The sequence below is a fragment of the Juglans microcarpa x Juglans regia genome, chromosome 3D (genome assembly GCF_004785595.1).
Source record: "Juglans microcarpa x Juglans regia isolate MS1-56 chromosome 3D, Jm3101_v1.0, whole genome shotgun sequence".
In the NCBI taxonomy this organism is placed as follows: Eukaryota; Viridiplantae; Streptophyta; class Magnoliopsida; order Fagales; family Juglandaceae; genus Juglans; species Juglans microcarpa x Juglans regia.
Window position 1 is genome coordinate 720,053 of NC_054598.1, and position 23,775 is coordinate 743,827.

The window sequence follows — 23,775 nt, forward strand, 5'->3', positions numbered from 1 at the left end:
GTTGCTATGACTATGGCTGTGAGCAAGCTTTCCCAATATTCCACCACAGAAACACGAAACTAATTGACATAGTTATTTCCCAAAAGAAGCATGACAATGTTCATAAACACCCAATTCCTGTGAAACGACACAGCATTTTAACTCAATGAATTCAGGAGCACACATAAGCAGTCTCAGGTTGCACACAAAACATGTTGTACAATATCCAATTAATTCAATATTCAACTAAATCAATATGCACTCATATACATAATTTATAAGGCATATCAACATGTATGCACCCATGTAATCCAATCCAACATAAATATACATATTCTATCACCTAACACTTGAGTTCAATACAGCCCATCACACAAAATTTAATCATCTAAATCTTATATTACATTCAGTATTCATAAAATCTTAAAAATCTAACACTTACAAATACGTGGAAAAAATGCTGAGCAAGAGCTGTTTGGAGGGGCTGAGAGAGGCGTTAGGGTTAGGAGTGTTGAGTGCTCAACACAGAAGAAAGGGAGTGGTGGAGAGTTGGGCTTTTGGGGGCGAATCTGGGTGGTGGAGACCCGTGAGAGAAAGAGGGAATTATGGGGAAGGGAGAGATCATGGGGGAGCTGGGGGATGAACGAAGGGAGCCTGCGAGGGGCTGTCAGTGTCATCGACAACGAATGGTGGTGGCTTGGGTGCGGGTTACGACGCTGATGTGGAGAAGCCGAGAGGGAAGGAGGCTCGTTTCGGGGGAGGAGGAGAGGGAGAGAGAGGCATAGTGGGGAGGCTGGGTTCGGCGAAGGGTGGTCGCCAATGAGGTGGAGGTGGCGCGGCGCTGTAGTGGTGGTCAGCAGCTGGGCTGTGGCTGAAGGAGAAGAGAGGGAAGAGGGGAGGGGTTCCGTCGATTACAAGGGGGAGGAAGGAGAGAGGGAAAAGAGAAGCGAGGTTTTAATTTAGGCACTTTATCTTTGGTCTTCAAATTGGTATGGCGGTGAAGATTAAACTAATTTGCGGCGATAAAACATCGCTGTAAATTTCTCGCCGCAAAATCCTTTTTCCCCACAAAGTATGGTTTTACCCTCCGTGTAATATGATGGTAAAAGGTTTTTTGTTTTTTTTTCCACAAACAATTTTCTTGAGAAAAGATCATATTTAATTTTATTATTATTTTTGGCAAGTATTCCTCATCGCAAAATTAATCTAGTCACTACAAATACTACTAACCCAAAATTTAAAAAAAAGTTTGGCAAGCAAGATTATTTTCGGCAATAACGCGTTGTCGAAAATAGCTAACAATTTTGTCGCAAAAAATGAATAATCCATGATTCCAGGAAAGTTTATTTGCGGCGACTTTTTATCGCCGCAAAAAACGTTTATGTTGTGGCAAAAAGTTATTTTCCACAAAGTTTTACCTGCCGGCGTAATCTCGTGGCAAAAGCTTATTTTTTTTCCCACGAACAGATTTCATGTCATCAACACACTATTTGCCATGACGGTATATCGCGGGAAAATAATTCGTGGGAAAAGCCCACATTTGTTGTAGTGAGATGCGCATGCATAGGTGGGGTTCACAGTCGGTTCCAATATTCTCAACCCTGTTATAGGTTAATTCTCCCTTTCTCAAAATATTTCAACAAACAGGTATGAGAGATCATGAGTGTAGACATCATAATTGATTAAACATGTTTCCTGTGACTAACACGATCCAAATCCTTAATTTTGAGGAAACGAGCTACGGTGGAGCATGTGTGGAGTTTGTCGATTGGGACTCATGAGAATACCACCTCATGCCTGCCGGCCTTCACGTTTTTCTTTCCACCCCTTTATTTGGCAATTGGAAATTAACGATTGGATGTTAAACTAAGTTGAGTTAAGATGATAAAATATTGTTAGAATATTATTTTTCAATATTATTATTTTAGAATTTGAAAAAGCTGAATTGTTTATTATATTTTGTGTTGGCATTTAAAAAAGTTGTAATGATGAGTTGATATAGATTTAGTAACCAAACGTACTTGGTTAAAACATAAAAAATAATAATAAAGATAGATAATTCCACAAGTGTTAATCATGTTGTCCCTCGAAAAGTCTCGTTTGTTTTTATAATCATTCTCATTTTATCTAAGTATTACAATTTTTTCAAATTTTTATATAAAATAAAATAAATAATTTAACTTTTTCAAATCTCAAAATAAAAATAATGTTAAAAAAATATATTCGAATAACATTTTATTCAATTTTCAATTTTTATCTCAACTCATCTTACCTCTTTTGTAAAAATAATGGTGGATCTTGTGTTGTTTTACGTGATAAACAAGGAAATCATGTAGCATGAGATGACATGTGCAAGTGTTAATTTCCAAATTCCATCCATTATGTGATATTCATGATATGTCTCTTTGCTACTAATTAATTTTACTTGAAATTGATTGGCTTAGGCTTTGAAATCGATTAATTTTCATACGCCCTTTTTATAAAGGCAAAAACTACTCCTCGACATGGATGCGTGATCAACAAATTAACGCCTTTACTTCGAATATTCCTGTTTTGGCTGGTGGTGATGGTGATGACGGTAAATGCGGTGAGTTTCAACGACTCATTATTATTGGATTAAGGAGGGGATCGGATAAAGCAACAAAATATCTTCGCTGACATATGCCCAAGATATTATCGTTCTGCTGACGTGGCATCCTTCTGATGCTTCTGACACGTGTAAAAGCGACGCCATGTGGAGCCTTTATTGGCCCCAACCTAACAACAGCATCACCGCCCCTCTCTCTCTCTCTCTCTCTCTCCCTCTCTCTCATATTCTTCAAGACCTCTCTGAGGGGAGGGTTTCTCTGCTGATTTACCGTTACATCTTACGATTTCCAATTTTTCTTTTCTCATTTTTTGTCCGTGCAAGAAGAATGGGACACAATCTCCGTCGTAATATTCTGTCGCCGTCACCGGATCCTGAGGCAACGGTGGGTTGCGGGTTGACTCAGACGAACTCTGACTCATCTGCCATCACGGCTAACGCTTGCAAAGAACCTTCACGTCTTTGTAAAAATGCAAGACTGGTAATCTCTAATTTTCTTCTTATTACTATTTTCTTCAATATTGTTTCTGCTTAGTGGATGAATTAAAAACTTGTTTATAAAACTTTGAATCTGATGTTTCAGTTTTATATTCTTTAGTAGCATCAAAGAGCTTGAGAGCGGCGTTAATTTTTTTTTATTGGTTTAAATTGCATGTTCTATGTTTTTTATAATCTGTAAATTCCCTGCATTTTTAGCGATACTTCTTTATCATTTGGAATGTATAGTTGTGTTGCTGAAAAAACAAAGAATTATATATTAGATTGCTGGTTTATCCCCCTACGCTTCCCTCTTGGGTTGTTCTCGGCATATAGAGGAAACTAATTCCAAATTTGTTAGTTGAGCGTGAAAGTAGTATTTCCGCGGGGGGAGCACAAATGACTGCACTTCTATTTTAGGTGTCTAAATTCTCTTTTGAATGTCCTTATTATCTGTGTTCAAAGTAGCTATTTTAACTTGTCGATAGATAATAATCTCGAATGACTCTCTGAACCAATGAGCTTTGACTTAAATGGGTTTTCATTTTCTATTCTGGTTTTGTTTTCACTGCTTGCTTCTCTTAATTCTCAACTTCAGTTGCCATCATGTGCAATTTAGAGTAGAATTTCAAGAAATATCAATTATTTTGAATGCCCTTGTAGACTTTTATGAATTTTTTTTCCTATGAGCTACTATTTTATGTAAGTATTCATTTTTTGATCAGTAAACGGCAGAGAACGGACAAGTATTTTATTGTACCTATTCATTTCAGCTTCAATTGTTATATGTTCTGTCTCATGTTCTTATGGAGTGATGATACTTTCTAGTGTCTTTATCCGATAATCATTTTGTATACGCTATTCCTTTGGTGGTGTCAGAAGTGTTAGTTACAACTTCTACGCTTTTCTTCAAGAGAATTTTCACTTTAGATTAACACAGAGTGTGACATCATTTTGGAGGAATTTCCAATGGAGCCAAGACGACCGGATGACAAAAAATGTTTTAAATCAAGCGGTGACTTATATAGCACAGTAGACAGAGCCTAAGAACGTCAAACCCCACGTTCCCTGTGCACAAGCTGGTAATATGATTAGATGGATGACCAGGTGGTTAACTTCAATGTTTTAAAACATGCTATGAATTTATTAGAAGATATATTAGGTACTCGTATTGCCTGTTAATCTATTAAGATTTTTAATTTGTATGCCTTTTGCACTATTCAGACCACTGAATTACTTGATTGTTCAAGATTGGAGTTTCTAGTTCTTGGCAGAGCACAATAAAAACTCTAATTTGCCCCCTGAAGAAAAGTTTAATCTGAGATCTCAACACATAGTGGACATTTGCATCAATGGAAGTACAACTACAGAAAGTTGGTAATGAGACTTAAATCCTCGCAAGGTTACAACAGTACATGCAAATCATCTTTATGGGTGGTGAGACTTAAATATCTGTGGGTTGTGAATGCTCAGTACTCACAATGCAAGTAGAGGTGTGAACTTGAAAAGACTGGCTTTGGCGGTTTGCTTGCCTGGATAAACACAAAAGCATGAACATTTTAGTATAATCTTCAGCAATGAGTTGGATATTAAGTTATCCTGTTATTTTATTTATTTTTCCTTTATTTTTAGAATATTTCCCCCCTAAGCTAATGTTAACACTTGACTCTTCCATTATTGGTCGAAAGATATGTATACTCATATACTCATATTGGTGCTTTTATAGTTGGGGCCATTGACACAGTGGACAGATGAGAAGCACAGTATGTATCTTGATTCTTTAGAGGCATCGTTTGTTACCGAGCTGCAGCGTTCTATGCATATGCGTGCGAGGTGCTTAGAAGATAAGACATTGGGGCCATATCCATCTGAAGAACCTCGAGCCAAAACTTGCAACTCTTCTGACCTGGTTAGGAAGTAACTGATTTGATTATTTAATAAATTCGGCATGTCTGTGTTGTCTTGTTCAAGCTCCTGTCGTGGTTGTCATATTTTCTTTCCTGATTTTCAGTTTGTGGTTCTACGAGATGGCTGCTGGCAGAAGATCAACTATAAAAGCAACGATTCTTTCTTGGACAGCACTGCTGATTCTCATGTTGTTCTAGATAGTCCATGGATACGCCATTTTACATCTGCAGGCAAGCGGCGTTGTGTAAGATCTGCGGGCACCCATGAACATGGTGTTCCTTGTGATGAAGGAATTTGCTTAAAAGGGAATTTGCCCTCTGGATCATCAAGAGGTTTGGAGCAGCACTCTCTATGTCACCAACGCCAGCAAGATTTGATTGGCAACACTACAGGTAATTCTGATTATGTGTTTGCTTTTCCTGCACTGCCCATCCTAGCCTGTTTACTATAGTTTTCGTATGGTATGATGATTTCTTTTAGCATATTAGTATGCTGTTGTATGTGCAAGTTGTGGATCTTCGATTGCTTATTTATCTTATGGAGTCTTCGGTGTATATTTATGTGAAGGTTGTACTATTATGATTAATATTACACAAGTGTACCTATATGATTTTGACTCATCATTTGGAATTATATCTTGGATTCAAGCCCTTGTTCCACATAATTGTGTTATAGTGCAGATGAGTTAAGCCTGCAAAAGGTTAGAAAATATACATATCTTCTGAGCGTCGTCTTAGTCTGATTCAAAAATTCTACATACCTTTTTCTTCAGAGCCAGGTGTGGCAAAATAAGCCATTACCAAATTCTAGGGGTGTAAATTTAAACTGGGGAACCGGTCTGGACCGGACCGGTCCGGTTGGCCCGGTTTTGAACCGGTCCAGTCCGGGATCGATTCTTGTAACCGGAAAACTGGCTAGACCCAGTCCGGTTCCGTGGTTTCCGGGACGGGACCGGATCAGCCCAGTTGGAGAAAAAAAATATAAAAATTAATATTATATATATAAGTTTTATACAAAATTAATATTATACAAAATATTTTATATATATAAGTTTTATATATAATATATAATTATATATGAAATTTTTATATATAATATATATAATTATTAATTATATATCATATATGAAATAATTTCATATTATAATTTATAAATTCTAACATAAAATGTTAATCTTAAATATGAACATTTATAATTTGTTTGATCAAATGTTATTAATATAATTATATATAAGATAATGTTATTATAATTTATAAAATCAAAGTTTAATCTTAAAGATGAAAATTTAATTGATCATATGCTTTAAACATAAAATATATATTTAAATTATTAATAACATTTTATTTATAGCTATACTAATATATAACTAATACTAATATATTATATATAGCTAAATAATCACTATACTAAATAATCACATATAAAATAATGATATAGTAATATTAATATTAAGTTACTATACTAATACTATCACTATAATACTATCAATAATACAGTTATAATAAATTAAACTCACTATAACAATTAACAAATAGTAATATATAGTTATTCTAATAACTATAACTAGTAGTCTAAATCTCTAATATAATAATATTTATAATAATACTAGAGTCTAATACTATATTACTATTAGTAATATACTTTAAGTCTATGTATAAATTAGTATATAAATCACTATACTAAATAATCACATATAAAATAATGATATGGTAATACCAATACTAAATTACTATACTAATACCATCACTATAATAAATTACTATATTAATTCTATCACTATAATACTATCAATAATATCGTTATAATAAATTAAACTCACTAATATAGACTATAGTTATACTAATACTAATATAGTTATACTAAATAACTATAACTAATACTAAAATATAGTTATACTAATTGTTACAGAGATACTTTTACAGAGAGGCTTTCTATATCTAGATAGTATAGCAGATAAATAGCTTGGCTGTAAATAGACTTAACGTGTAAATAGATAACGCATCCATAGATAATGTGTACAGTGAAGTAAATAGATAACGTGTACAGTAAAACCAGCAACAATTAAGCATTGGAATCACGCTGAATAGACAGTGCTCAGTTGTAACCCTTTTCTATATAAATGAAGGAAAACAATGGAAAGAGGTATTCAGAACAACATTGACACTAATAGTCTAATATTAATACTATTATATTGTCTAATATATTATATAGCTATAACTAATACTAATATTTATTCTAATACTAATAGTTTAATATAGACTATAGTTATACTTATACAAAATTACTGATATAGTTATAGACTTATAGTATAAGAGTTTAGTCTAATTAGACTATTAGTAATAATTTTGATATTATTACTAAACGGTGCCGTTGCACCTTCAGTCTCCCAAACCCCTTAGACCCGCCCCTTTCTTCCTCACTCTCTCACTCTGCCTCGCAGCCTCTCTGCATCTTTGCCCTCTCACGCGGCCACGGCCCACGCCATTGCACTGTGCACATCTCGCCGTCGCCCCCTCAGCCTAAGTCCCCTCCCTCTTGCCGTCGCCCCCTTAGAAACACAGACCCACTCTCTTGCCGTTGCACCTCCCCTCATGGCCTCACCTCTCGAGCCGTTCCCGTCGCATGCACAACCCCTCGGCCCCTCTCTCAACACTGCGCTGCCCTCTTTGTCTCTTACCGTCTCACGCAGCCGGCAGCCCTTCTCTCACGTCGCTCTGTCTTCAACGGTAATTTTTCTTGGAACAATCTCAGATGTGTATATCATTTTTAATATCATTTTTAATCTCCGTTGGTTTAATTGTTATGGGAACTTTTTTGTTTCGAAGGTTTATTGGTTAAATGGAAACTTTAGACATCTTTGAGAATTTTCGCCTAGGTGTTGCTCGTTGGACTTAATTCCTATATAATTTTGTGCATCTTTCTTGGAGGTTAGGATTGTTTAGACATATGCTCCCAGTTGTTAAAAGAAAGCAGAACAAAGAAACTATTTTACTTTGGGTTGTCGATTTCAAACACAACAAAGAAAGTCTAATACTTCCAAGTTGAGTGAGACTCTTACGTCTGCAATGGTATCGTTGGGTTGCAGACTTCCTAGGTTTTTTTTTTTTCTAAGGACCATGTTAGCATAAAGCTCTGTTTGTTATGTTTGATTAAGCACTTGAGTTGAATGAAAGCTTTCAAGTGGCTTCGCTTCATTGCCTTCAATCCCATATCTCTTGTATGACTTCCAAAGATGAAATCTCCCATTTCTATGTCAAAAATGAAAAATAAAACATCTACTGAATTGTAAAAAAAACCTACCTACCAGTTGGATGCCCTTTTGAAAGATTTATTTGCTCTCATACATAGATGGATTCAAGATTAAACATATCATTTTTCAAAAGGTTTATGCAAATGTGGGGGCAAAGAGCAGCCTTTTTACCTCTTAAGATAGGATACATTCCCAAGCATTGTATTGGGCTTTCATCCATAAACAATATTGTTCCCCAAGAGCACCTGCTTTTATATATAGTGATGAATCTGATCTGTAATAATATTCTAGCTAGGTATCCTTTTGATGCAGTTTTAGATTCCATGCATTTGTCTTCAGCTATTGGTCTCTCTCTCACACATATATTTGTTCCAAGTTCTAGATTGCTAGCTACTTTCAATGCTTCTCTCTCTCACAAATCTCATGCATTCACTAAATTAAAACCGGAAAACGGACCGAACCGGACTGGAACCGGTAAAACTGGATGTACTGGTTTAGGGAGATAATCGGTGCGTAATCGGTTTTTGAAAATGCAAAACCGGTACATACAAGTTCGGTCTTAAATTTTGTCCAAAACCGGACCGGACCGGTTACACCCCTGCCAAATTCTAGTTCATTGGTCACAGTAAATATTGATTACTTTGCTTTGCTAAAAAAACATATAATTTATAAAAACATAGAGTATAATCTATGAAATCTTTCTATTCTATTAAGTTAAGGTGGTCACTTATGTCATTAAATAAAATTAAGACTTTTGACACCAAGTGTCAAAATCTTATCTGGGAAGTCACCCTTTAGTTTGCATTAGGGGTGTTCATCCGAGTTCCGACTTGGGAATCCGGGTTTCAAACCCAGGCCGGGTTGGTCCGGGTCAAACCCAGGCCGGAACCTGGGTGGATTCGGGTTTTTGAAATCCGGAAATCCGGGTTCCTGGTTGTATCCGGATTTTTTTTTCTTTTCCTTCAACTTTCCCAACAACCAAACAGATTCTTCATTAAACTTTTGAGCATGGATGAGTACATACAGAGAGTGAAAAGGATGAAGTAAACCAATTTGGGCTTTTTTCCTTCAACTTTCCCAACAACCAAACAGATTCATTAAAATAGAGAATCAACGAATCCATAAACAAATCGATACCCAAATACAGATTAAAAAAAAAAACAAGTTTCCAAACATTCCAAAAACCACATGGCCACCAGCAAACAGATGGTCAAAGCATCCATCCACCACCGCACAACCCATCTCAACGGTAAATAGTTCACACACCCAATGACCTTGTACTCATGCACAAAAACATAGTTACAAGGGGAGAGAGAGAGAGAGAGAGAGAGAGAGAGAGAACCGGAACAACGACCTAGAGGCAAAGGTCGACAGCGAAGGAGATGAGGCGACGGGGTCACAATGGCGGCGGCTATGGTTTCTGCTTCTCCCGCAGTGTAACGAGAGAGAGAGAGAGAGAGAGAGAGAGAGAGAGGTGAGTTGGGGGAGGGGGGGTTACCAGAACAACGACCTAGAGGCAAAGGGCGACGGCGAAGGAGATGCGGCGACGGGGTTACGATGGCGGCGGCTACGATTTCTGCTTCTCCCGTAGCACAACGAGAGAGAGAAAGGTGAGAGGTGAGTCGCCCCGGGGGGGGGGGGGGGGGGGGGTTTACTAGAACAACGGCCTAGAGGCAAAGGTCAACGACGACGGCGAAGGAGATGTGGCGACGGGGTCATGATGGCGGCGGCTAGGGTTTCTACTTCTCCAGTAGCGCAACGAGAGAGAGAGCGAGAGACTAGAGAGAGAGAGAGAGAGAGAGAAGTGAGTCGGGGGGATTTATGATCAAGGGTTTTTTTTTTTTAAAAGACCCGGGTATCGGGTCCATAACCCATACCCAGACCGTGTTAGTCCGGGTTTTAGATAATTTTTTATCCAGGCCGGAACATGGAACTGGAATCTGGTTTTCCGGGTTCCGGACCGGGCTGGGAAAAAATCCGGCCCGGATGAACAGTGCTAGTTTGCATATTCGGATAATTGGGAAATTAGGACTTTTGAATCTTTGATACCCTCTTGTTGCTAGTTGTTTGCTGTAATAGATTAATGCCTCGTGATATTTATTCTGTCTTGTTTGGATTCTTTTCAGAGGTTTCAGATCAGAACTTTTCAGATGAAGACCAAGGAGAGAAGTCAAGCTGTGCATCTGTGATGAAAATGTTGATGACAACTACAGCTGATGAGTCAAGCAATGTTCAAGTAATAATATATATAATAATATATATATATATATATATTAACTGCCATTTGGCTTGCCTAGCACACTTAAGTTTGAGATCATGTAACTATTGGGGAATCATTATTTGGTGACTAACTTTTGTCCCCTCGTTTATTTGCCCTTTTTCAGATTGTGCCGTTTGGAAAATTTCACACGAAAGATGCTTCAGCTGTTAATAATGCTTCCCTCGGAGAGGAAACAAGGACATTGTGAGCTGCTGTCAGGGCACCCTGAAAGCCGTGTCTGCCCAAAATCTGATCTGCATAATTTTCTAAAAGGGAGCTGAGTTTGTGACTTGGAATTGTAAGTTTGACAGATAACCATCGGCAGTGATACATCGAAACAAATTTGGTAAGCACTGCGGAAGCTTATCAGCAACAAACTTTTTCGACCTCAATGAGGATTTGGTGCTGGGGTTAACATGGTGGCAATGCTGACACGTGATTATTCACAAAATTTCAGTAGAAAAAAAAAAAAAAAAAGGATCAACTTAGATCTAGTATCTATCTTCCATAAGATGCATGTAGTTGAGGAAGTTGGATTATAATTACCATGCTGGTTAGCTATTGGAGATAAAGACCGTCTTTTCTTTTCCTATTCTTTTTATAAGCTTCTTTCTTCCGTTTATTTCCTTAATTTGGCGTACTGAAAATGTATTTCAGAGAGAAGCGCTTGATGTTGTGTGACACTGGTCCAAAAGATGAGAGTGAGACTTTCTAGAGAGACCAGAGGTTATCTTTAGCAAGGGATGAGATTTTCCAATCAGTTATGAGGCGGTAGTTCTAGATTGATCTCCTCCTATGTCAGGATGAGATTATCCAAGATGAGTACAACTGTACAATAGAATTTTCATTTTGGGTGTCTAAGGCTAGTTTGGGTAGCAGAATACTTCACTCTTATTTATTATTTTATTATTATTTATTTAATTTTTACTATTATTTATTATTCTATCATTATTTTTTTATTACTATTTATAAAATATTTAAGATCATCCCACTGTTCAAACGCAATATTAATAGCATTGGCAATATTTCCACCGATGCTTTATCAGCACAAAAATCTGGATAATTTGTCTTTGGTAAAGTTGTCATGTACTTTTTTTTTTTTTTACCCTGTACAAAATAAATTTATTAATAAGAGCATAAGAAGAGGGCAAAGATCCAACAAACACCCAAAACAACAAATGTAGCACAAAAATTAAAAAACAAAACAAAAACAAATAATCGAAGAAATGGTATTGAATAATTGATTTCGTCTCATAGATAACTATCATGAAGGCGGTTAATTTGTTGGATTACATTAAAATATCCATTGCGAGTGGATTTGTGTGGTCACATTATAATTTTATTTTAGCCTCTCCATGCATGTTCTACTGAAACCGATGGACAATATCCGTCAGCCATCAATATCTCTTCCTAGATTACATCGTCAACACCATCAGGTCCATTAACATCTCTATGTTCTAATCTCTCTCTCTCTGTATTCTTTTTTTTTTTGCTTTTAATATGCAGACGATAATGGATTTCAGACATGTTATTGAATATAACTAGCCAATGGAACCGGTTCATGTTTCACACGCACGCACGTGGTACCTTTATTCGTCATCGAATTGAAAATTCACGAGCACGGCAATTCTCCGTGGACTTTGAACGCAAAAGTCACGGCCTGACCGTCACACTTGTTCTGTTCCGTCAAGAGGAATATCTAAACGCACGGAGTTTCAAAGCTCCGAACCCCTACAAGCATACACGGTGTTGTCGCGAGAGAGAGAGAGAGAGAGAGCTCTAGACAGAGATTTAATTGATGGGTATTTTTGCAAGTTTAAGGGGCTCAAGAATTGGGGCTGCCCAAGAGACCTTACCCGTTTCAGATGGGGTTTCGTCGTCGCCTAAGAGGAGATGGTCCAATCTGATGCCTCTACTCGTGGCCATTGTGGTCCTTGCGGAGATCGCGTTCCTGGGTCGGCTCAACGTGGCCAGCAACGTCGCCATAGTCGATTCCTGGGCCGACTTGTTCTTCCGGTCTTTGCCGCCAGACGATTTGGGGTTGGTATCGTTGGGTAGTGATCGGGTTTCCGAGTCGGAAAGTTGCGAGGAGTGGTTGGAAAGACACGACGCTGTGGTTTATTCCAGGGACTTTGGGAAGGAGCCCATCTTGGTTTCTGGTTCTGAAAAGGTTTGGTATTTCTCTATCGGTATTAATTTTATTTTATTATCTATTTTTTGGAAATGTTATGCAACTTGATTCTTTGTTCTCATACAGTTTTTATTCGAGCAAAAAAAATCCATTTTGATAACAAAATTGGATTGCCTTGTTGGTGTTTTTTTTGGTTTTTGGGGGGATTGGGTGGGAGGGGAGTAAGCGATGAGGGGTCCATGTATTATTAGTTGAGCAAATTGTGTTTTGACTGCTAATTCACAATTAGCAGGAGTATAAATTGTAAGTACCATGTGCACTGCGGATGCTACTCAAGCTATTGTTTAATGATGTGCAGCAGAGGGACGTAAAGTTCGAGAGTTGGCACTTGAATCACCATCTTGAAATTAGCTTTTATTACTGTTACTAATTCGCTCATTAGGTCACAATGAAGTCTTAAGATCTCTCTTGGAGAGGCAAGTGCTATCCTAACTTTTTTGAAGATTTGCATGGTAATTCTCCCCTCAATTCCCTTGTTGGAATTCTTGTGTGCTAAGATATTGACAGTGAAGAGGTGAACATGTTTCCAATTATCACAAATTAATGGATGATGTCATTCAAATTCTTTAAATGTAAATCGACCAGTGAGTACCTTGTCCTCGTGGCATGGCCTGAAATGATATCAAGCTCCTTTTTTTCCTAAAAAAGCAAAAAATTTATGTACTTTAACTGGACCTTTCTCCTTTAGTTGGCATCTGATGAGTTCTATATAGCTTCTCGGTGATTCTATATCCAGTTTATTTCAGGGTAATGCTCATCTTTTTCACTGTAATCTAGTTGGTCACTTGCAATATTTCCCCTAGAGGCAGGGCCGCGACATGAGCAAATCGACGAGATCTCGCCATCGTGTGTCGCTACCTCTGCTCTGTCTGGCCAGAAACTACCGATGATATGTTTGGAAGCACCACCTTCCCAGACCGAAGAACATCTTGAGGTTTTCTCGGCCGGAAAGGCTTGTGCAGAAACTGATGAGGGGATCGTTTGAGGGGTTGCGGGGGCTGGGGTGAAGGTGGTTGATGATGGGCTCTCTCAAAGGCTTGGCAGTGAGGAAATGATGGTTCTCAAGACTCAGTTTTCCACTACTAATGCTGTGGTTGAATGGGAGGGCAGAAACTTATTCGGGGAGGAAGAGAGGGGGTGACACCTAAAATGCAGTGGGTTCACAGTGAGGAGGAGCCTATCCCGTTGAGTTGTATGCTACCAAATGAATCCAATGTTTCAGATTGAGTGCTCCAAAAGGTGAAGGAAATGCAATACTGTGTAGGAATGGAATGTGTGAGTTTTGAAGGGCAGTTCTTGGCATTACTTACTGCCATTGAAGTGGGTCATTCACAGTCAAAGAAATCAGGGTAAAAAAAAAAAAAAAAAAAAAAACAGTGGGAGCTCTAGCGCCTAACTTGGTCAATGAATTATGAAGGAAGTTCAAGCCGTGAAAGATCCAAGGGGAAGGGGCTTGCCTCTCCATTATGAAGCTGAAAATTGTGTCTTGGAATGTCTGCGGGTTGAACAAGGTAAATAAGCGACTTCGTATAAAAATTTGTTGCGGGAATGGAGGACGGACATAGTATGTTTACAAGAAACCAAGGTGAAATGTGTTTCTAGGAGGATAATTTGAAGTGTTTGGAGTTGTACTTATGCGGATTGGGCTTATCTTGCATCGAATGGTGCTTCAAGTGGAATCCTAATGATGTGGGATAAACGAGTTGTGGAGAAATTGGAGTAGTAGTTTGTAGGGGAGTATACTGTGGCATGTTCTTTTAAGAGTGGCAAATAATTTTGTGTGGGCCTTTGCAGGTTTATACGGTCCAAATGTAGACAACGATAGAAGATTCTTATGGGAGGAACTTGCTGGGTTACATAGTTGGTGGGAGCTTCCCTGGTGTATAGGAGGGGATTTCAATGTCATCAGATTCCCTAGTGAACAATCTGGAGACAGTAGGACGCGCCTAGCAATGACAGAGTTTTTAGATTGTATCTTTGACTTAAACCCGTTGGACATTCCCCTCTTGGGGGGCTCTTTTATTTGGTCAAATAATCAAACGTCGTCCCGGTTGGACAGATTTCTAATCTCACCGGAGTGGGAGGTGCACTATCTGGAGGTGTGCCAAAAGCGGTTGCCACGTCTTTGTTCGGATCATTTCCTTATCTTGTTGGATTGTGGTGGCATTCAAAGTGGGCGCCATTACTTCAAGTTCGAAAACATGTGGATGAAAAGTGAAGGCTTTGTGGATAAGGTTAGGCAATGGTGGTCTTCATACCAGTTTCACAGCAACCCCTCATACATCCTAGCCTGTAAATTAAAAGCCTTGAAAAATAACCTTAAGTTTTGGAATTCTCAATCCTTTGGAGATATAGGGGAGCGAAAGAAATTCATGGCGGAGGAGTTGTAACAGTTTGAGAGGATAATTGAGGCTAGAGTCCTTTCTTCGGAAGAGCTATCATTGAAGGCAGAGTTAGTTTCAGAATTGGAAAGAGTATTATCTTTGGAGGAGATTTCTTGGTGCCAGAAGTCGAGAGCATTGTGGTTGAAAGAAGGGAACCGGAGTACAAAGTTGCCAACTCTCATAGAAGAAATAATACCATTAAAATGCTGAATATTAATGATATGGAGTGCAAAGAGGCGTCTTTGATTCGGGACCATGTGGTGGATTTCTATGAACAACTACTTATAGAATGCGAGGGATGGTGGCCGAAGCTGGATGTTTTTGGTTTTGATACTATTGAGCCTCGGGCAGCGTCTTGGTTGGAGAGGCCTTTTGAAGAGGAGGAAGTGTATGATGTAGTGAAATGCATGGGTAAAGATAAAGCCCCAGGCCCATATGGCTTCTTGATAGGCTTTTTCCAATCATGCTAGGAGGTGGTGAAAGAGGACATTATGAACGTGTTTCAGGAAGTATCCTCGGCTAGGAAGTTTGAGAAAAGCCTAAATGCCACTTTTATTGCGCTGATCCCAAAGAAGATTGGAGCGTCGGAAGTTAAAGATTTTCGACCCATTAGCCTTGTGAATGGGGTGTATAAAATTATCTCCAATGTGCTTGCCAATAGATTAGGGGAGGTTTTGGGTAAGATTATTTCGAAGCCACAAAATGTGTTTGTTAGGGGGCAACAAACTCTTGATACAGTCCTTAAAGCGAATGAGGGCCTGGATAGCGGATTAAAGGCGGGCTCCATAGGGATTATTTGCAAATTAGATATGGAGAAGGCATACGACCATATAAACTGGGACTTCCTCCTATATTTGTTGGGGAGATGCGGCTTTGGGGTTAGATGGCGTACTTGGATTAGTTGGTGCATCTCAACGGCAAGATTCTCAGTCTTGATTAATGACTGCCCTACTGGCTTTTTCAGCAGCTCCCGAGGTCTAAGGCAAGGAGATCCTTTGTCTCCACTTATCTTTGTTATCATTATGGAGGCCTTGAGTAGGATGATATCAGCGGTGGTTAAGCATGGGTTTGTGGCTGGATTTCCAATTGGTGACCCCAAAAGGGGCACTATTACTTTGTCTCATTTACTTTTTGCAGATGACACGCTCCTATAGAAAATTGGTAGGGTGGAAGAGATTGTATTTGTTGAAGGGTGGCCGTTTGACTCTCATTAAGAGTACCCTTTCTAACTTACATACATACTTCTTGTCTTTGTTTCAATTGCCTGCCCGTGTAGCAACTAGGATTGATAAACTGTATCGTTATTTCTTATGGAGTGGGATAGGGGATGAATTCAAATTTCACCTGGTTAGCTGGGATAAGGTGTGTAGATTAGCCTTGTCAGGTGGGTTGGGTATAAAAAACTTGAGAACATTCAATCGAACCCTACTTGGGAAGTGGCTATGGAGTTATAACATAGAACCAGAAGCCCTTTGGGAACTGGTGGTTGATTGCAAATATGGTAGATTGTGGGGTGGCTGGTGCACTGAAGAGGTAAATGGGGCCAATGGTGTAGGGGTTTGGAAGCACATTAGGCGTGGGTGGGGGGTTTTTTAATAGCCATTCTAAATTGGTGTTGGGGGGGGGGGGTCCCGAATTAAGTTTTGGAGGGACATATGGTGCGGGAATAAGGCCCTAAAGGATGCTTTTCTAGCTGTTTTTCTAGTGGCCCGTAATCAATAAGCTTCAGTAGAGGACCTCATGCTTCAATCAGGGGACCAAGCGCAGTGGAATGTCACATTTAGTAGAGCAGCTCAAGATTGGGAAGTAAACATCTTTGAGGCTTTTTTCAGCCTGTTATATTCTGTGAGGCCGAATAGACAACAAGCTGATAGGCTGTGGTGGACACTTGCGGGTAAGGGCATTTTTTTGGTTCGATCCTTCTATAAGTCCCTTACCCAAGCATCAAATACTTAGTTCCCATGGAGGAGAATTTGGAGGAATAAGGCGCCTCCGAAAGCGGTTTTCTTTACATGGACAGCAGCTTTGGGGAAGATCCTGACTACCAACAACCTGGGGAAGCGCATGATAGTTATACTAGACTGGTGCTGCATGTGCAAGAGATCCGATGAGACAGTGGAACACATTTTGTTTCATTGCGAGACAACTAAAGAATTGCAAGAGATCCGGCGAGACAACTATCCTTTGTCATGCCTGCAACTGTGGTTGATCTATTGGCTAGTTGGACACTTCCGAGAGGAGTCCCACAAATCAAGGCGGTGTGGAAGATGATCCCAATCTGCATTATGTGGTGTATATGGCAAGAGCGCAACGATTGGAATTTCGAAAACAAGGAGCGGTCACCAGAGGAACGTAGATTTTTATTTTTCCATACTTTATTTCTATGGGCCATAGCTTTAGATTTAGATTGCCTGAATTACTTATCACAAAAAAAAAAAAAAAAAAAAAAAAAAAAAAAAAAAAAAAAAAAAAAGATTTTAATGGCCTGAATTTTCTTGACTTTCCAGCTTCCATTACTTCGACCTAGACAGGTCTTATCTCTTGTATATCATCTTGTGTACTTACTTAGGCTTTGCCTATCTCTATTAATAATATTATCGATTACTTATAAAAAAAATAAAAAAATAAAAAAATTTCCCCTAAGCTTAACTTGGTGCAATCAATTCCTAGACTGTGGGGTCTTTAAGATATTTTCATGTGCTATCACATAACAATGAAAAATATTTAAGATAAGAACATGATCATGTATTAATCTGATAAGCATGGGAATTTCAAGGTTAAATCGAATGGTAGGAGGACACTGCAACTGATCCTATAATTTAGGGGTTGATTACTCAAAAGTTGAAATTTAGGAGGCATTTCACATAATCCTTCTAGCTCTGGAGGCTTTTCTAAGTAGAATTCTTTAGGGAAATTCAGCAAGGATCTTTGAAATTAAATTACAATTATTTAAGAAGGGTAATGATACACCTACAACTCTTTTACAACTATTTTACAACCCATTTTAAATCAACCAATGTAATTGTGATACTCCATTAAAAAATAATTCCAATTTTACATAGCTACAGATTTTAAGTAGTGGTAAAGTAGTTTAGACTAATTGTAGGTTTATCATTTTCCATTTAAGAATGATAGTTTACTTCTTTTGGTTACTTATATATTACAATGTATATTCAGGATTTTGTTGGTTTCACTTTTTATATAGGAGTGGCAATCTTGTTCTGTTGGATGCCAATTTGGATTTGGTCCCGGTAAGACTCCTGATGCTGCATTTGGTTCAACTCAAACAAGTGGAACAGCAAGTATTCTCCGATCGATGGAATCATCTCAGTACTATTTAGAGAATAATATTGATATGGCACGACGGTGGGTAAGCACAATCATATACGGCTTCATTGCATTCTGAGAAAGCAACGTTTTCCTGCTATTTAAGAGCAAGTGAAAATACATTTGCAACTGTGTTGGAGATGAACCTTTTTGTAAGGTTAAATTAGTAATTTAGGATTAAAAAGCAGATTACATAAGCTAAATTGCAGGAAAAAAACACTCATTCACAGTGTAACTTCTTTATTTTTCAATGTCATTTTTATGCTTACAAAAAAGAAAAGGTCTATTTGATCCTTGTCCAGAAAATTTTATAAGAAACTTTATTAGAGAGAGGAACTGCAAGGAGTGTATACAAGAGGTTCTCCTATGAATTACGATCTGAGGTTCAATAAACCAAAGAGTCTGAAAAGAAGCAAGAGAAATACTATCAAATGCAGACATTGCCTCATCCCATTGAAGGTTCAGTTACTTCTTTTGATCAAAATGTTTTCTGGAAAAAAGTGTGTAACTTTGCAAGCATTAGTAAATACTTCAATTTTTTACATGAAATTTAGTCCAAAGAATAAAAGGACATGCCGGAGAATTGTCTGCTGTGAATAAATTACCTTTACTCACTAATCCCTCAGAATACTAGACCCCAACATGTAGAATTCGAATTCCACTCAAATGCCAGAATGGCATAAAGAAATATGTTTGAAGCTGTTAAGTTGCGCAACATATTAGATGCAGTCAGGGATAGGCTAATGTGTCTTGTGCACACGGACCATTAAATGCAATTTTTCTGTGGCACATAATATTAAATTATTCTAAGGGCGAGACGCAAACCACATGGACATTGTAAGATCTAGTACCCTGATGGAACTACACTTTGGCAGACAATAAAATAACTTTTTTTCGTCCTTCCTCAAGCACATTTGTTGTTGTTTTCTGTAGATTAGTCAAAGAATACTTTTTCCCTGCCAAAGATTGTTAGCAAAACTTATATCCTCTTTTTTGTTGTGTTAGGAGGGGATATAATATTGTGATGACAACTAGCCTTTCGTCAGATGTTCCCGTTGGATATTTTTCCTGGGCAGAGTATGATATCATGGCACCTGTGCAGCAAAAGACTGAGAAGTCCCTTGCTGCTGCTTTCATTTCCAACTGTGGTGCTCGCAATTTCCGCTTGCAAGCTCTTGAAGCACTTGAAAAATCTAACATAATGATAGATTCTTATGGTGGTTGTCATAGGAATCGTGATGGAAGAGGTGTGCATTTGATATATTCTTGATATTTAAAGATTATGCTTGCACTAAAATCTTACCGTGTCAAGTAGTTTAAGTTCAGAGTATTCTCTTTAAGCTTGCAAATACTGTCTATTGCAAAGTTTTTCCTGCTGTTAAGCTTGCCAAGTATTTGCTTTTGAAGTCAATTTCATAACTTTTACCTTGTGTATGATGGTTCTAGTTGTGTCCAAATACTATATGTAATACTTTTGTTCATTGGTGATCTCATGATGTGTTATTCTAAAATCTGGGGCTCCATCAGTGTACTGTGCCGCATATGACAATTGAGACCACTGTTTGAGAGCAGCGCAGTTTCTAAATTTTGATTCTGGCTTAAATATATCTCGAGGTTTCTACATATCTTTAAAGTCTAGTTGTTCCATAATACTTGGTGGATCAGAAATAAACTTGTTTGTATAGTTCATAGCATCTGTACTGATATGTAGTTTCTTTGTTAAGACGTTGAAAGTTTAACATGTATAAGCTTGGAGCATCGCATGAATAATTCTTTGCAACAGCTTGGGTTGTGGAGTACATTAAGTTCCATGAGAACTTTAATTTTATTTAATGTATTAAATGCGCCGAATCAACTGACAACTAGAACCCATTTACTGCCTGCTAGAATATGCTTGATGAGAAGTTGTTATGGTTGTGGTGGCTGACTTGTTGGTGTATTCTAATGGTTCTTTCCATTGGAATGTCAGTTTTTCGAGAGCAGCTAATGACTGGGAACTTGGAACGTTTGCTGATTTTTTATTTTATTCATTGTATGCTATGTTGTTTGGTAATGTGATGGAGGATAGGATGATTTGGATTCCTGATGTGAGTAATAGGTCTCGGTGCGTTCCTATTATAAAGCCCTCTCGGGATTCTCTAATTATCATTGTTTTCGTTGGAAGGCCATTTGAAAGTGTAAGGTCCCTCCTAAGATTGTTTTCTTTATACGGACTGCATCTCTTGGGAGAATCCTCACCACTGACAATTTGAGGAAACGTTGTCCCATCTTTATGGATTGGTGTTTCTTTTGTAAGAAAAATGGGGAATCCATGGATCATCTAATGTTAAATTGTGAGCTGGCTCAGTTCTTGTGGAATGAGATCATTAACTGGACCGGTGTGGAATGGGTTATGCCTGGAAGAGTTATGGATATTTTTCAGTGCTGGACAGGTATTGGGGGAAATATTCACATTGCTGCTGTATAGAAAATGATCCCCCTTTGTATTATGTGGTGCTTGTGGATGGAGAGAAATAAGAGGTGTTTTGAAGACCGGGAGCGTTCCTTTGATGAGGAAAGAGATTCTTTTATAATACATTATTTTCTTGGGCTTTCGGTCATTATTTGTAATGAGGACAGTTTTCATGATTTGCTTGTATTCCTCGCTAGTGCTTCATGGTATTTAGTCATATTCTGTGTATACTTTCCGTGTACTTGGGCTATGCCTTTTCCAATTAATTAAGTTTTGATTTTACATGTAAAAAAAAAAAAGTAGTCATGGTTGTAAAATTTTATAATTATAGGTTAGTTTCAACTTGAAAAGATTTTAAACTGAGCAGCAGTTAGAAACTTGATCCTAGACAATGAAAGTTGAGGGGTTTTGTTGGGGTTGATGGGATGGGTTTGCCTATTAAGACTTTTATCTTTCTGTGTTATGATAACACCCTTCGTGATTTACCAATCACTCGGGACAATGTTATTGATGATATTGTAAGCAAGTGTTGCTATCAAAATTGGGAATGACTACTTGAAATGCTTGCTTTTAAGGATTTACAATCTTTTCAGGTTAACTCTGTTCCATTCAAGCTAAAGAACTCTCTTCTGTACAAGTAATATCCTAAGGCCTCATTATTTAGATGAGGAAAGCCATAAATCTACATACTCAGTTAACTGTAAATGTATTTGTTGTACTGTAAAGTGAAATACGCATTTACGCAACAGGACATAAAATAGATCAATATGTTCTTTTGGTTTGAAAGCACTTCAAATTAATGGTCTGATATTTCCATTAGAATTCTCGTGTTGCCTTCTGTGTTGAGTTCCTGATAATTTGAAAACTAGTGTCTTTAAATTAATGTATGTTTTTTGCAGTGGACAAGGTAGAAACTCTGAAACGGTATAAATTTAGTCTGGCTTTTGAGAACTCCAATGAGGAGGATTATGTCACTGAAAAGTTCTTCCAGTCTCTGGTTGCTGGTATGAAATCTACTCTCTCTCAAACTGTATTTATTTCGTAGCTACAATCCCACATTGCCTCTAATAAATCATTATATGTTAATTTGTTCAAGAGATAAGTCAATCCTCCAATCCCTCTCCTTTTTCCTGTTGTTGTTTTTCTCCTGCTTGTGATTGTGTTTAAATTCAATTGCATTCTTCGTAAATCTCTTATTTCTCCTGATAATTGTAGTTTCTAAGTTGTATAGGAAATTATTCAGTTTGGGAAAACAATTTGGGATCAATCAGTAAAGTTTTAAAAAGGTAAAGATTGCCGGAAAGCATTTTATGTTAAAGCTTTGAATCTATAGAGGGAAAAAGAATACACTTTTAATATGTATGGAAAAGTGCATTCAGATGCTTGACCAAACCCCATATACTGATGAATATGGAATTTTCAATGGTGCTAACATTGAAAATTGGTACTAATCATCCATAGGTTCTGTCCCTGTTGTGGTTGGTGCTCCAAATATTCTAGATTTTGCACCTTCTCCTGTTTCACTGCTACATATTAAGGAGATAGGAGATGCTGAGTCGGTTGCAAAGACCATGAAATACCTGGCTGAAAATCCTGATGCATACAATGCGACATTGAGGTAAAGTTAGAGTGTATATTGTAAAAATGACAATTTAGTAACTGTTCCATATTGATATTTCTTTTAGTTCATTTTCCATTGGTGCATGATAGGGAATGGTGTACCATGGGTGTCTACCGAATCAGTACAGCTGTCCTTCTGACACAGCAATGCAATTTCACAATTAGTATCAAAATAGAATGCTGGATGATTTCTTTTTCTTCTGTTGTTGTTTGTTGATGTTATAGACCCCTAAATAGAGAATTTCTCAAATTTCTGTAGTAGCATAAGAGTTGATTATTGGTTTCGAATTGGAAACTGAAAATCATGCAAAATGTGAAACTAAAGAGTTGCTTTCCATTGATTAGGTGGAAGTATGAGGGGCCATCTGATTCTTTCAAAGCGCTTGTGGATATGGCAGCTGTACACTCATCATGCCGCCTTTGCATTCACCTGGCAACAATGGTTCAAGAGAAAGAAGAAAAGAGTCCAGGGTTCAAGAAACGCCCCTGCAAATGCAGCAAAGGTTCAGAAACCACGTACCATCTTTATGTAAGGGAAAGAGGGAGGTTTGAGATGGAGTCCATTTTCTTGAGGTAACCTCGTTACTTTTCATTCGTGATGTTCTTTCTTTTTCTTTTCTTTTTTTCCGTGTATTTGGCTAAGGGACGTTGTGGTTGTAGATAGCAATTTCATGTCCATGCGAGGATGGAATTATCCCAAGTCTTGATTTCAGTTCCCGATATGAAAAAAACTTTCATTTTGGACTTTGATGCAGGTCTGGGAACTTAACTCTTGGGGCGTTGGAGTCTGCGGTGCTCACAAAGTTTAACTCACTGAAACATGTACCAATTTGGAAGCAGGAAAGACCTGAAAGCATCAGAGGAGGGGATGATCTAAAAGTTTATAGAATATATCCTGTTGGAATGACACAGAGGCAAGCTTTGTATACCTTCAGATTCAAGGGCGATGCTGATCTTAAAAGCCATGTGGAAAGCAATCCTTGTGCAAAGTTTGAAGTCATATTTGTGTAGATTGAAGCATGTTTCCTCTCACGTCGAGCATGTATTTGTTGATTTTGGTATTTTCTGCTGAAATATGAGGAGAGGTCAAGATGCTTTCATTCTGAGTATATTGCTTTCATCGAATGCTTAATTGGTCTTTGCAGCATACGAACCTTAAACAATGAACGATAAGAGGCTAATATTCTATGGAGGAAATTGGTTAGAATATTTACCCATGCAGTGAGGGTGAACCCATTGATGTAGGTGGATTTATAACACCTCCAAAATATTCTGTTGTTAATTTTCAGTCTCTTTAATTAATAGGCTCTGGAGAAATTATTGGGGGACAGCCTTAAACT

At 38.0% G+C, this 23,775-nt stretch overlaps 2 protein-coding genes across 2 annotated transcripts; both read left to right on the forward strand.

Moving 5' to 3' along the window:
* The first annotated feature begins 2,755 nt into the window (after positions 1–2,755).
* Positions 2,756–11,051, forward strand: LOC121256580 (cold-regulated protein 27). The gene is made up of 5 exons (XM_041157427.1): positions 2,756–3,047; positions 4,770–4,952; positions 5,055–5,343; positions 10,328–10,437; positions 10,586–11,051. The coding sequence occupies exons 1-5, from the start codon at positions 2,895–2,897 to the stop codon at positions 10,667–10,669; spliced, it is 819 nt and encodes a 272-aa protein (XP_041013361.1). The 5' UTR covers positions 2,756–2,894; the 3' UTR covers positions 10,670–11,051.
* A 952-nt stretch (positions 11,052–12,003) lies between these two features.
* On the forward strand, positions 12,004–23,703 carry LOC121254712 (putative fucosyltransferase-like protein). The gene is made up of 7 exons (XM_041154851.1): positions 12,004–12,631; positions 18,242–18,402; positions 19,369–19,610; positions 21,715–21,819; positions 22,277–22,433; positions 22,781–23,008; positions 23,191–23,703. The coding sequence occupies exons 1-7, from the start codon at positions 12,260–12,262 to the stop codon at positions 23,444–23,446; spliced, it is 1,521 nt and encodes a 506-aa protein (XP_041010785.1). The 5' UTR covers positions 12,004–12,259; the 3' UTR covers positions 23,447–23,703.
* The last annotated feature ends 72 nt before the right edge of the window (positions 23,704–23,775 follow it).